The 13,424-nt window shown below is 41.5% G+C and overlaps 1 protein-coding gene across 2 annotated transcripts in view; it reads right to left on the reverse strand.

The window, feature by feature from the left end:
• CILK1 (ciliogenesis associated kinase 1) overlaps positions 1-13,424 on the reverse strand; it is a 39,968-nt gene that overhangs the window by 22,454 nt on the left and 4,090 nt on the right. For both annotated transcript variants that reach the window (XM_019030131.4, XM_055391102.2), the window contains exons 3-4: positions 8,848-8,969; positions 7,388-7,467 (exon numbers count right to left, since the gene is read on the reverse strand). In XM_019030131.4, coding sequence (XP_018885676.1) covers positions 7,388-7,467; positions 8,848-8,969 — 202 coding nt within the window. The remainder of the gene's footprint in view (positions 1-7,387; positions 7,468-8,847; positions 8,970-13,424) is intronic.

Here is a 13,424-nt window from a genome sequence, read left to right on the forward strand (position 1 = left end):
AGGGAGGGTGATTGTGATGTGGTTATATGTGAAAATACACTAATTGCCATTATCTTGGAAAGGAACAATATTTTAGTAATAGGACAATCCTCTCTGTTCATCATTCTAAAGACAACAGTACTTAATACTGGGTCAAGTTCCAAATGGATAGTATTATACTATGGCATAATGGCGGATCTGTAGGAGAAGTAGCTGGCATAGATGGACAAAGTGAATGTAATTACAGAGCCTAGAACCCAGTAAATACAGAAGGGGATGAAGGTATAGAAGTGATCAGATACATTCAAGAGGGCATAAGCGAGAGGAGGAAGTACTTCCTTCCCATCACGGGGTTGCTTTTATTTTCCACAATCCAAGGCATTGATGAGATCAAAAAAGTTTGACATGGGTTAAACCAGAGACAGGCACAGCAAGTTTGCTATTTTATAGCACATGCATACACGGGTTTGTATGTATATTGTGAAATATTTATGAATATATATTCCACTGCTCATTCTTTATCCTGCCATTGTACTGGTACATACCTAATGGCCTTCCTCATACAATTCCTTGAAATATCCTAGTGAACTTAATAGTAAAATAAACCAAAATTATACATAAGAACCAAACTTGAGGTTGTCAACTCAACAAATGCAAAGAGCATTCAGTATCAGTCAAGAATGGCCTTTAAAATGAAAGAAAAGATTTCTGATATGGACACATTTAGATGCTTATGATCAGCCTAATTAAATAAAGATTTATTCATGCCCACCACAGTGGGTGACATCTCTAAGACTTAGTACAACTGAGTCATTGTGTTTGGACCCTCTGTTCTTCACAGCACCCTCCAGCTTGCAGAAGGCCTGATTGTGTGTTTCCATTTTGGAATTGGCTTAAGAATGTGTAAGGATACAAGCAGTGATTACAGTGATCTTTTGTCAATGCACCTGCGACCTCTGAAAATAGATGAATTGTGAGACCATGGTTTGTCTTCCTAAAAACTCAGAGCGTTCAAAACATTCCAGTGAAAAAAAGGAATGGCAGGCATCATTTTCTTACTCAACAGATGGGAAAACTGAATCATGGTGGCAGGGGGCGGTAGATGAATTACTCCCAATTCCACCAAGAAATGTGTCATAGCTATTATAGTGTCCAGCTCTACTCTCCCTTTCAATCCATATAGCTAAATCTTTTTTTTTTTTTTTTTTTTGTAAGACAGAGTCTTGCTGGTCGCCCAGGCTGGAGTGAAGTGGCGCCATCTCAGCTCAATGCAACCTCCACCTCCCGGGTTCAAGCAATTCTCATGCCTCGGGCTCCCAAGTAGCCGGGATTACAGGCCTGCACTACCATGCCTGGCTAATTTTTGTATTTTTAGTAGAGACAGGATTTTGCCATGTTGGTCAGGCTGGTCTCCAACTCCTGGCCTCAAGTGATCCACCCGTCTCAGCCTCCCAAAGTGCTAGGATTACAGGTGTGAGCCACTGTGCCCGGCCCATATAGCTAAATCTTGATTTGTTGTTTTGATCCTCTCAAGTCTAGATTAATGCTATTTCCCCTCATAGACTCCCTTTTTCTCATTTAGTTGGGGTAATTATTATTTCCAAACTTATGTGGCAGTTCCGTTATAATGAGTCCTTTGTTCTGCAGCCCCTACCCACTATGGCAACTCCCTCTGGCATCATCTAGAACATCCACCACAACAAACTTGTGTCTTCTCTCTGCTCAGTTCTTCCTATCATCAATTCATACTCAGATGCAAGTATCGTGCTCACACTCCAGACCTCGTTCTTTGTTTCCACCGTAGTCATGCTCCTGTAAACATTGGCCACTCCTCCCATCAGCCAAGCTTTATCCTCTCCCTCACTGCTAACTCCTCTTTAATCATATACGTCCACAGAGGACATGCACACTAATGAAATGAGGGGAAGGAAGATTCCGATTCCCCACATATCCCTTTAAGCAGCTTCTCTTTTTATGGGCCCTACTTCAGGCTCAAAACAAGCAAGGGAAAATGTCTGGGAAAGAAAATTAATTGCTAACAGACTACAAAAATGACTGATGAAAAACTGTATCTGTCAATTGACATGCTGTATTTGTTATATTGACTTCAAGTAGAAGTCTATATAACAAATTTGTGAATATATCTGTAGACTATCTAGCCCTCTGTTAAGTACTGAATAATGTAGCAATGGGCTGTTATTAGCCTTATACACATGAGATCTATTCCTGGTAATTAAAAGTATAAGATCCTTATGTCATATACAGGTACTTCTCATGTCTATTTTAACATGACATTACTATTTCCTTACAAGCGGCAATGCCGCATAGCGGGTAGGTGTGCAGACCAGCCAAGTTGCCTGATTTCAAATCATAATTCTGTTACTCACTGGCTGAAAAGTACTTATCCTTCCTGTGCTTTAGTTTTCTTATCTGTAAAATGGGGAAGTAATAGCATCTACCTAATAGGGTTGTTCTGCAGGATTAAATGTGTTATATTTTTAAAGCTTTTTTTTGTTTGTTTTTTGTTTTGTTTTGTTTTGAGACAGAGTCTCACTCTGTCACCCAGGCTGGAGTACAGTGGTGCCATCTCGGCTCACTGCAACCTTTGCCTCCTGGGTTCAAGCTATTCTCCTGCCTCAGCCTCCCAAGTTGCTGGGATTATGACCAGCTAATTTTTGTATTTTTAGTAGAGACGGGGTTTTGCCATGTTGGTCAGGCTGGTCTCGAACTCCTGACCTCAGATGATCTGTCCACCTTGGCTTCCCAAAGTGCTGGGATTACAGGCATGAGCCACTGCGCCCAGCCTATAAAGCTTTTTGAGCAGTGCTTGCACATTAATACCTTGCAAGAGCTGGTCATTAACAGTACTACTATTAACACATTCTCTCATTTTACTCTCCCACAACCTGTTAAAGTAGGGAGGCAGACATGGCTCCATTTTTTGCTAATAAGAATTACATCTGACATGCTCCATCGGTGAGGAGGTGGTACTAAAACTCTGATTCGTAGCAGGGTTCCAGTTCTGCTGATGTGTGCAATGTGACCTATAACAATAAGCCTACTTCTTCCTTTGGGCTTCTGATTCACAATGGAAACCCTTTTAGTTGGGGTCATTCAGAGATCACGCAACAGCAAAGTGCTATTATGATAAGAACCTTCCTGTTCAAAACTGTTTGACTTCCAGAAGACAGGAACAGACCTTCAATTTAATTTCACCCCTATATGCCAGCTGAATAACAGAGGGATTTTCTTTCATCCTGGCAGAAAATGTGTGTGCTTACTTTTTCATTAATAACCCTTGGGCAAGGAAAACATCAAGCCACAAAGAAGGCTTTCTCCCCTCTACCACATTTTGTTATTGATGAATCATATGAATATATGGAAATAACCAGAGAATCTTCAAACACTATGAATTTATACAGGACACTTTCCTGCTGTGGAAACTTTAATTTCCCAGATATTATTAAATTCAAACCTACAATGTTTTTATCAAGAAGGCTAGAACGACAGCAATGCATAGAAAGGCAATGGACTGTCTCAAGGTCATGCACAGCAAGACAGTGAGGAAACACAGAGGCAGAGAACCATCTCTTGGTGCAAAACATTGTCCTTCAGACTGCCCAATGCATTTCTATTTCTGGCACGGATAAGTGTGACCTGGATATCTGTAAGGTCAAGTCAGAGTTGAAACAGACCATTTGCATTAATTATTTAATTCCTGCAAAGGACATATGCTTTGGCATTGCTCCATCAGTACCAAGTAGAGCTGTGTTTTCATTCCCCATAGGAAGGAAATAGTGACACGAAGTATGGCCATAGCAACTACCTGCAGCACTGTTCTCCCCTCTCAGAGGAGTCTACCCCCCAGAGGCAGAATGCACCTCCTCACAGTGAGAATGGGCTACCAGAGAAAAGCCTGAAATTTACATGACTAATCTTTGAAGTGCTTTAAGTGCTTTTTTTCCATTGCTGAAGGAAAGGAATATAGACGTACACGTGCACTTAACCAAAGTCAATACCATGCAAAAACCATTAGGCAATTTCTAAAAATCATTTAGCAGTGAAAATGGGATAGAGGCTGGGTGCAGTGGCTCACTCCTGTAATCCTGGCACTTTGGGAGGCCAAGATGGGTGGATCACTTGACAGCAGGAGTTCGAGACCAGGCTGGCCAACATGGTGAAAACCCCATCTCTACTAAAAACACAAAAATTAGCCGGGCGCTGGGCGCAGTGGCTCACGCCTGTAATCCCAGCACTTTGGGAGGCCGAGGCGCGTGGATCACGAGGTCAGGAGATCGAGAACATCCTGGCTAACATGGTGAAACCCGTCTCTACTAAAAAATACAAAAAATTAGCCGGGTGTGGTGGCACACGCCTGTAGTCCCAGCTACTCAGGAGGCTGAGGCAGGAGAACGGCGTGAACCCGGGAGGCGGAACTTGCAGTAAGCCGAGATCGCGCCACTGCACTCCAGCCTGGGTGACAGAGCGAGACTCCTTCTCGAAAAAAAAAAAAAATTAGCCGGGCGTGGTGGCATGCACCTGTAGTCCCAGCTACTCAGGTGGCTGAGGCATGAGAATCGCTAGAACCTGGGAGGCAGAGGTTGCAGTGAGCCGAGATTGCGTGACTGCACTCCAGCCTGGGTGACAGGGTGAAACTGAAATTAGTCTCTATACCACTTACAATGACTATTATTTTCTTCACCTCTTATTCTCTTGTTCTCGCTGAGCACAGGCAGGTTTTTCTAATCAAGCATGGCAAACAGGCATAGGCTATCTGAACTAATCTCCACTCAACCACTTTATTGCAATGGGACCTTTCACAGGTTTTTGAACTTCTCTGAACCTTAGTTTCCTCTTTTTCATAAAGACTAGATAACACCTATTCGTTCTACCTGATAAATTGGCAAGGAAATAAGGTAACAAATAAAATGTTAAGCTCAAACTGGAACTGGGCACTTAATTGCTGAGGAAAAGTGTCAACAAGAATCTCTGGTAATGGCAATGGTGTTGAGGCTATAAAAGCCAAGGTCCGACCTTCTCCATAAACTGAGCCTTCCCTGGTACCTTGTGGTCTGAGTGTCTAGTGCATGGAGGGAAACACAGTGCAGAGTTCCAACAGACTGTTTTGACACAGTAATATATGGATGCTAAATTATGTACTACAGATGAGTGTGTGTGTGTGTGTGTGTGTAAGATGAATGTATATGTAGGTATATATGCATGTGGGTATGTGTACATGTAGATGTTTGCATGTTTCTGCATGTGTCTTGGGGTGCTTATGTGTGGTCTATGTGTTTGTGTGTGTGTGTATATATATATATATGCATACATTTGATTAGGTAGAGGCCTGGACAGAAGGCTACTTTCTGGCAACAAGTATCTGGGTCTAAAGAATAGCAACAAAAATGAGAAAGAAGAGAAAACCAAAGAATATTAACTTTTGTTTAAGTCTACCACTCAGTTCCCAGTACTGAGAAAATAGCCTGAACAACTGAGACACTATGACTGGTCTCTATCTGAAAATGTGTTATCTCTTTTGAGAATCCCATTGAATTCTCATTATTTCTTTTCCCTGAGCTCTTAATCTAATAAGTGACCTTTCTCCTATTTGTCCCTAAGATAACATGCCAGAAGTTTTTAATGTTTTGCAAATTCACACCATCTCTTGTGAATTCTTGTGAATAAAGGCCCAAGTGCTAGTTCTACAAATGTCAGTGGAATCAGAGAAAACTTGTACTAGAAACTTTTGACTAGAACTGGTTCACAATTTGACTCAGTCTTGCATAGTACATGCTGATTACTCAGTATGTGCCTGAGGCAGATGAGGATTTGCAGATAGCCTAGGTTTGTCTGTGTTTCATTTAGTCTCTAATTGTAAGCAGCTACCTCGGAAGTAAAGGACAAGCTGGTAATGATCCCAGACGCACTATGCCACCTTCTTCAGCACAAGGTCTTTTCTACTCACTGTTAATTTACATCAAATCTAAACTAGCTACTCAGGAGGCTGAGGCAGGAGGATCGCTAGAGCCCAGGAGTCCAACGCCAGCCTGGGCAGCATATTGAGACCTTCTCTTAAAAAAAGTTTAAAAATCTGAACTGACTATATTATCAAAGGGCTTCCACCCAGTCTCCTTGAGTAATAAAACTTATTTGTTGGTGCAATATTTACAATGGCAACAACATCCTTGGACTGAGAGTAAATGGATTTCTACCTATGCAAAATCAGCTTCGCCCATCTGTCTGTATATTACAATGACCTCAAATGACCTCCTGAGAAGACTTCTGGCCCACCTGTGGATACGTCCATCTGGTGGCTCTGTGCTCACAAGAAGTATTGATCCAACCCCAGCTGGGTCTGTGTCTAGTTAGTAACAACAAGCAGCAATACTCCAGGTAGTTGCCGGAAAATAGAACCTCAAACTCATTGCTGCTTAATACCTTTCAAAAGCTCAGCTAAGAACAACAGTGATGGGGGATTTCCAGAATGCTATGTGGTCATCGTTCCTTTGGATATTCTAAATTTCTCCCCAGCCTAACCAGACCATCTGTAGAACAACTCAGACTGGCCCCCATAGAAATGTTTTCTCTGATTAGGTGATGTAATTGGCCTCCATTGAGGGATATGACAAAAAACTGCCCTCTAAAACCCATCACTGTGTTTATGATAAAGTCATGTTACATACCGTCCTCTCTAAAGGGTCCATGAAAAAAGCTTCTCTCTGGTCTTGGTATCAAGAATAGTTCTGCTTTTCTTGGGTAACTGGTCTCTTTTTACCTATGTGTGTTGTAACTGGTAATATTTCACATTTTGCATGGTCTGACAACGAGCTCACAATCAAATCTTAGCCTGCTTCTTCTACTGAAATAAAACTTGCTGGCATGCATTTTGAGGACTAACCTCACCTCTGGCTATATCCACACCTTGTTTTGCCTTTGTCTCTTTTTTAAGTTTGCTAATTTTTAATTTATTCTATTTTCCTGTGTCGCATACATTTTGTTAGACTACTTTTAAACTCGCTTGAAACAAGTTGAAATATAAATACATTAGAAAAATGAGAAGTAACAGCGAAGCACTGTTAGTGGACCAAACATAATACATGAAACTGCTCAGAATTATAATTGTAGGTTTCTCATTTAACATACTACTCCATGGTCAGAAACAATATTTAGATCTATAACCAACAAGCTTAATGTTAAAGCCTACAGAATAAAAACATGCAGACACAATAAGTAATGAGGGAAATTCAGAGATCAAGTTATAAAAGTTAATATATTTTAAAATCCATTGTCAGCCTCTCTTCAACCTTTTCTGGGAGTCAGCTACAAAAAATATTAATGTTTCCTACAACTTCTACTTGATAACAACATTTCACTGCTCTTCAAAAGCACAACACTCCGAATCACCTACCGTGTTTGTGAATAAATGCGAGTCCTTGTAATATCTGATACATGATATTCCTTATAGCAGACTCAGGAAACAACTTATTTCTGTATGAGGCAGAGGAAAACAAAGTTATAAATCAAAGGCCAGATCCTTTGATAATAAATACTAAAGAATACCATTTGTCCATACAGGGGAGCTACCTTATAAACACCAAATATATTCACATGTTACAAAAACAAAAAGATTAAACATTTGATAGTAAGCCAAAAAAAAGTTTTTCCTCCAACATAGCATATAAATATCAAAAAATCTCCTCTCTCCATGATACAAACTAAAACTTTAAAAATTTTTGGTGGGGAAAATTTGAGGTCTTCCAGATGAAGCCCTTATGCAATGCAATGGCTAACATTTTCCTCCTGGCTGGGCAAAACACACAGCACACTGCTGTCATTGTCAATAAAGATGATATTTGTTCATTCAGATCACTCAGAGGAGTACTGTGAATGGCATTCATTCTGCCACAAAAAATGTGCCCAAGAGGCTCCATATGGTTCACCTTTGAAGTTCAAAATTACCGTCGCAGGTAAATTTCTTATCAGCCTCCTCTTGCCAGCATGCAATTACCTGAGTACTGCAGCAAGAGAGGAACTGAAATAAACCTAGAACTTTTCAACAGAGGTCTCAAAATCCAGGAAGCTGTGCCCACCCTTGACTTCTAGTTGCTCTGCCCATATGTCCTAGTGGTAATGGAAAACTGCAATGTCTATTAAGTCTGAGCTTCTTTGGATGAATAACTCTTCTTTTTTTTTGAGATGGAGTTTCGCCCTTGTTGACCAGGCTGGAGTGCAATGGTGCAATCTCCGCTCACCCCAACCTCTGCCTCCCATGTTCAAGTGATTCTCCTGCCTCAGTATCCCTAGTAACTGGGATTACAGGCATGCCCCACCATGCCCAGCTAATTTTGTGTTTTTAGTAGAGACGGGGTTTCCCCATGTTGGTCAGGCTGGTCGTGAACTCCTGACCTCAGGTGATCGCCCGCCTCGGCCTCCCAAAGTGCTGGGATTACAGGCGTCAGCCACTGCGCCCAACCTGGATGAATAACTCTAAAATAAGAAAATGACTGCATTGACAACAGCTTCCCTGAAGCTATCAGAGGGCCTCTAAAGTAGAAATACGGGTGGGCCCCACACCTAACTGGCAGCTTTCAACATGAAAGCCCAGTAGCGTGAATGTTAAAGGATTGGAGAAAAAATCAGAATGCAATAAGAAAAGAAGAGCACACCAGCATGGCACACGTATACATATGTAACTAACCTGCACATTGTGCACATGTACCCTAAAACTTAAAGTATAATAATAATAAAATAAAAAATAAAAAATAAAAAAAAGAAAAAAAGGAGAGAAAGAAAACACAAAAGCAGAAAGAAAACACATCTGCTTTGCCTATTTATTTCTATAATAAGATAATGATGACCAAACTGTACCTCTCTTTAATGAGCTGGTAAAGATTTTCCTTCATGTACTCGAAGATAAAATAAAGATGATCATTTTCCCTGATAACTTCTTTTAATTTGACTACATTGGCATGGTTGAGCTTCTTTAAAGACTAAAGAAAGGCAAGGAAGAAACACAAAACAAATATTAGAGAAAATCTGTTGCTGAAAAAGAAAAGTAATCCTATGTATACTTGGAAAGAAACAACTAATTTTAGAACCACAGAAATGTCCTAAATTATATTTTATTGACAATTTAATAAACAGTATACCTCTGAAATTTATAGTAACTTTACATAGAAAAACTACTTCAATGAACTGAGTAGGAGGTACGTATTCGAACAGTAACTGGTATTTCTGGCTGCCCCCAGCACCAGGCAATGTACCAGGGCTATTTTGGGCCCACCCCCTCCAGATGATGGAATTCAGGCTGTGGAAGAAGCCAGGGGGGAATCAATAAAAGCAGCTTAGATTTTTCTAGCACTGGAGAATTTGCAGCTGCAGTGGGCTGAGATCACCAGCTAACAGTTTGCAGACACTCTGAATAGGAAATTGTTCAAAACGACGAAGGGTTGATGGCCTGCTTCTCTTGACTTTTGTCTGACTCATGTATGTCCATGAGGCATAGAGCACTCCTTCTTACAATGTGAGTTTGAGTTACAGAGGACCAGAAGGAGACGGAAGGACCCTGAAGTAAGACAAGAGAAATCCCTCTGCTTCCAAGAACAACGAAGGCAAAAAAGTCAGGCAGTGGATGAGGAATGAGAGGGTGGCTCAGAAAATGGTGCGTGGCCTTATATGTGTGAAGATTACTCATCTTCACACATATGTACCTTTCCTCTTCCTGGAACATGTGCGTACATGTGAGTATAGCCATGTGCACACTGTTTTCTGTTTGTATTGCTAGTTCTGTTGATAGTGAACAAATCAATTTTGTATTAGTAAGCAGCATCCCTCTTCTTGTACAGCAGACATACCTAAAACTGTTGGTTTGGATAATCAGAATCTGATCGACTGTCTCCTTCATGAAAGCCTCCAAGTGTCACTTTGGCCAGTGAGATGAGTCCTTTAATTAAAATAGCCCTTTCCTCATACATAGAGAAGGGAGTCCAATATTAAGTTATCTTTGAATTTCACTAAAAAGAACATCCTTTTTATAAAACAAACATGTGAAGAGGAAAGTGTTAAAACAAATATCCTCATCTAGAAGAAAACTCAGTGATAAAGTACCCAGGGTTCAAAGCTTGGGAATGTGTAATATAATCAGTTACTTCAAGCAGCTGGCGAGAGAGAGGAAATATGGTCAGTAAAAGAGAACAAAATAAGACTCTCTGGAGCTTCCTCCCCAGAAGAATAGTTCCTGCCAACATACTTCTCTGGCAGGGAATCCTCAGCTGTTTTGGCCAATTGTTTTGCTAGATCCTTCTAGTATGGACCAAAGAGGCTGATTACTTCTTTTAGTCGGGTTGGATTCCTGGTTCTCCATGAGTAACAAATATAAACATTGCTTAACTTGTAAGTATTCACTGAACTCTCAGTGATCACAGTTATCTTTTATGCCTGTTTGCTTAAAACGCATCACAAGCAATGGCTGAGGTAGCTAGCGGATAAGCAGCCTTGGGGAAAATTCATTCAGCAGAAAATGAAGTGGTTTTAAAGCTTTTCTGGGAGAGAATTCTAGGCAAGGAGTGGGGTGCCTCCAGCTCTTAGCCTGAAGTTTGTTTGGAGCCATGAATTACTGGCCCAACTCTATGGCAGCTCACAGCTCTTGTTTCTAGGTGAGGCTCATGAATAAGAAAGTCCATAGTAGTTTAATATAAAAAGAATTACTTTTGTGTGGGGGATGTCAAGTGACTGGCTTTATGAAGATGTATTTCCAGAAAGAGGCATCTTATTTTGGCTCAGGAAAGGATTCCAAAGCAGAGATAGAGGCAGGTCAGTTGTGTCAGAGTGGAGAAGCAGAAGTAGCAAATTAAGCCCAATCAACAGTCCAAATGTGGACTGTTTATCCTCATGGATGAAGCTTTCAGTTGGATATTACCAATGTTGTCCACATCAGAGACTGAGCAACACTTTCTAACTATTAAAACAACAATGTACTGGGCCCCCAGGGTATCCTGGGGCTTAAGATGCAGTGCTTGCTCTTAAGAGGCAAACAACCTAATTGGAAAGTCAGGACATGGATACAAAATACATCTAATAAAATAAAGAAGATCATATTAAGTGTCAAGGGAATGACAGAAACAAGGACCATCAGAGATGTGTCAAGGAGTAATCAGCAAACTCTAAGTGGTCAGTGGGAGCATCACCAAGATGTGACTTGAAGGAAGAGTGACACCTGGATGAGCTTGCTGGGAGGGAGCGGGCATGTCAGGAGGGAAGCCCACTGCAGGTAAGGCATGGAAACTGAGTGGAAGACTCTGTGTCTGGGGGACAAAGGATGAGAATCAACCTAGTTTGGTTCTGAGGGAGACTCATCTGTAAGACTTTGGCTGGAGAAGTGGGCAGGGTGCAAACCATTTGGATGCCACGTATATACCTGCTGGGTTCTTCTGGTGAATCTGCTGCCTTAAGTAGAGTTGCAGAGGGAGATGCCTGACTTGATGAGGTTGAAAAGTAAATGGGGTGTGGGAAAGCTGCACTGAAGAAAGAAGTTTGGAAGGTAATGTAAGAAAAGGAAAGAGGTAGAAACTCAAGGGGAGAAGGGCTTGGGACTTTTTTGGGTTAGAGAGAATGGTGGGCACATTTATAGACTAAAAAGAATGAGCAGGTGGAAAAAAAAAGAGTTTAATGATATGGGAAGGAGGGGGAAATTGTTGCAGCAAGAACCTACAGACATAAAAAATTAAGATGGTTAAAAAAACCAAAACAGCAAAGGAACACGGTAGGCAGAATATAGGCAGCCTACGGTTTCAAGATGGTGTCTAGAACAGCATAGTGCCATGTAAGACTATGCTTCTAAGAAAAATAGCACCAGGTGCCATTCCCCACATGACATCATGGGAGCAGGGATTCCCCTCCCTGCCATGGCCGTGAGGTGCAGAATATCCCTGAAGTCCACAGGGTCTTCATGGGCAGACATGGAAATGTACAGGCAGGCGGCAACGAGGAGAAAGGAAGAAGGAACAGTGGCGTGGTGAGTACCCAGGATTTCCTTTCAGTTCCCTCTGCTGCTGGAATGAAGCAGCTGGCAGGACATGAGAAACGATAGTGATAAGAGGCCTTCAGTGCCCTTCCTTTCGCTTCCCCTTCTGAGTCAGCAGGCACAAAAGAAGGACCTCAGCAAGGAGGAAGGGATGAGGAATCTTGTAAGGTACGCCTCCTTTCTACCCGCTTCTGCCTTCCCTCCCCTCTGTGTTCAGGGTTAGGCTGTGGCCCAGTGCTGGTAAGTCTGTGTGAGGCCCAACAAGCGCGTGGGTGTGGGGGTGGGGAGGATCCCAGTTGGCAGCCGATGTGGCATCTGTGCAGGCAAGGAAAAAGAGTGGGAGTTGTCTGGTGGTCATCAGCTAGAGGAGCAGTTTCTTCAACTATCTTGCCGAGGCAGTCACTTGCTTCCTAAGACGCTATGTGCCCATAGTTTTTCTAAACTGTATATATGAATAATCTCTTTTGCATTAGAACTAATACACAATTAGCTGTATGGGAAAATAAAGGTTTAACATCCAAGCCATGGATACCTCTCAGAACTTCATGTCACAGAGAAAATGTCCTTGGATTATCTTTGTTTTTTATCTCTGATGTTTGATTTTTTATATCTGATGTTTTCAGATCATCTCAAACTTTTATTTTCTAGAACAGAGGTTGGCAAACTATGTCCCATGGGTGAAATCCAGCCCACCACATGTTTTTGTATGGTCCACAAGCTAAGAATATTTTTGTTTTTGTTTTTTTTAAGACTGAGTCTTGCTCTGTCACCCAGGCTGCAGTGCAGTGGCACAATCTCGGCTCACTGCAACCTCTACTTCCCGGGTTCCAGCAATTCTCCTGCTTCAGCTTCCTGAGTAGCTGGGATTACAGGCGCCCACCACAGCACCTGGCTAATTTTTGTATTTTTAGTAGAGAAGGGCTTTCACCATGTTGGCCAGGCTGGTCTGGAACTCCTGACCTCAAGTGATCCACCGGCCTCAGCCTCCCAAAGTGCTGGGATTACAGGTGTGAGCCACCACACCCAGCCCAAAAAAGGTAAAAAAGAATACTTTTATAAATGAACGGTTGCAATCAGTTTGATGACAGGGAACACTAACTTTGAACTCCAATTAAGTTAAATATTATGTCCCCTCAAAAAGAATATCATTCTTCTCACTGGAAGACCTCTAATACAGAAAATTATACTAAATTATTATTACATTTTATATTTTATAAATAAAAATTTTATGGAAATTTGTTTTTGCTCTTGTTACACATGTATCTATATAACATCTTCAATGTGACCTTTTAGTCCTAGAAGCATAAAAGACTGACTATCTGGCCCTTTACAGAAAACGTTTGCCGATCCCTGCTTTAGACTTGTAACCTCACTTCCATGTACAGGACCCCTTTGGAGAAAAAGAAAGGGTGTTTTTCAGTAT

Source organism: Gorilla gorilla, chromosome 5 (genome assembly GCF_029281585.2).
Source record: "Gorilla gorilla gorilla isolate KB3781 chromosome 5, NHGRI_mGorGor1-v2.1_pri, whole genome shotgun sequence".
In the NCBI taxonomy this organism is placed as follows: Eukaryota; Metazoa; Chordata; class Mammalia; order Primates; family Hominidae; genus Gorilla; species Gorilla gorilla.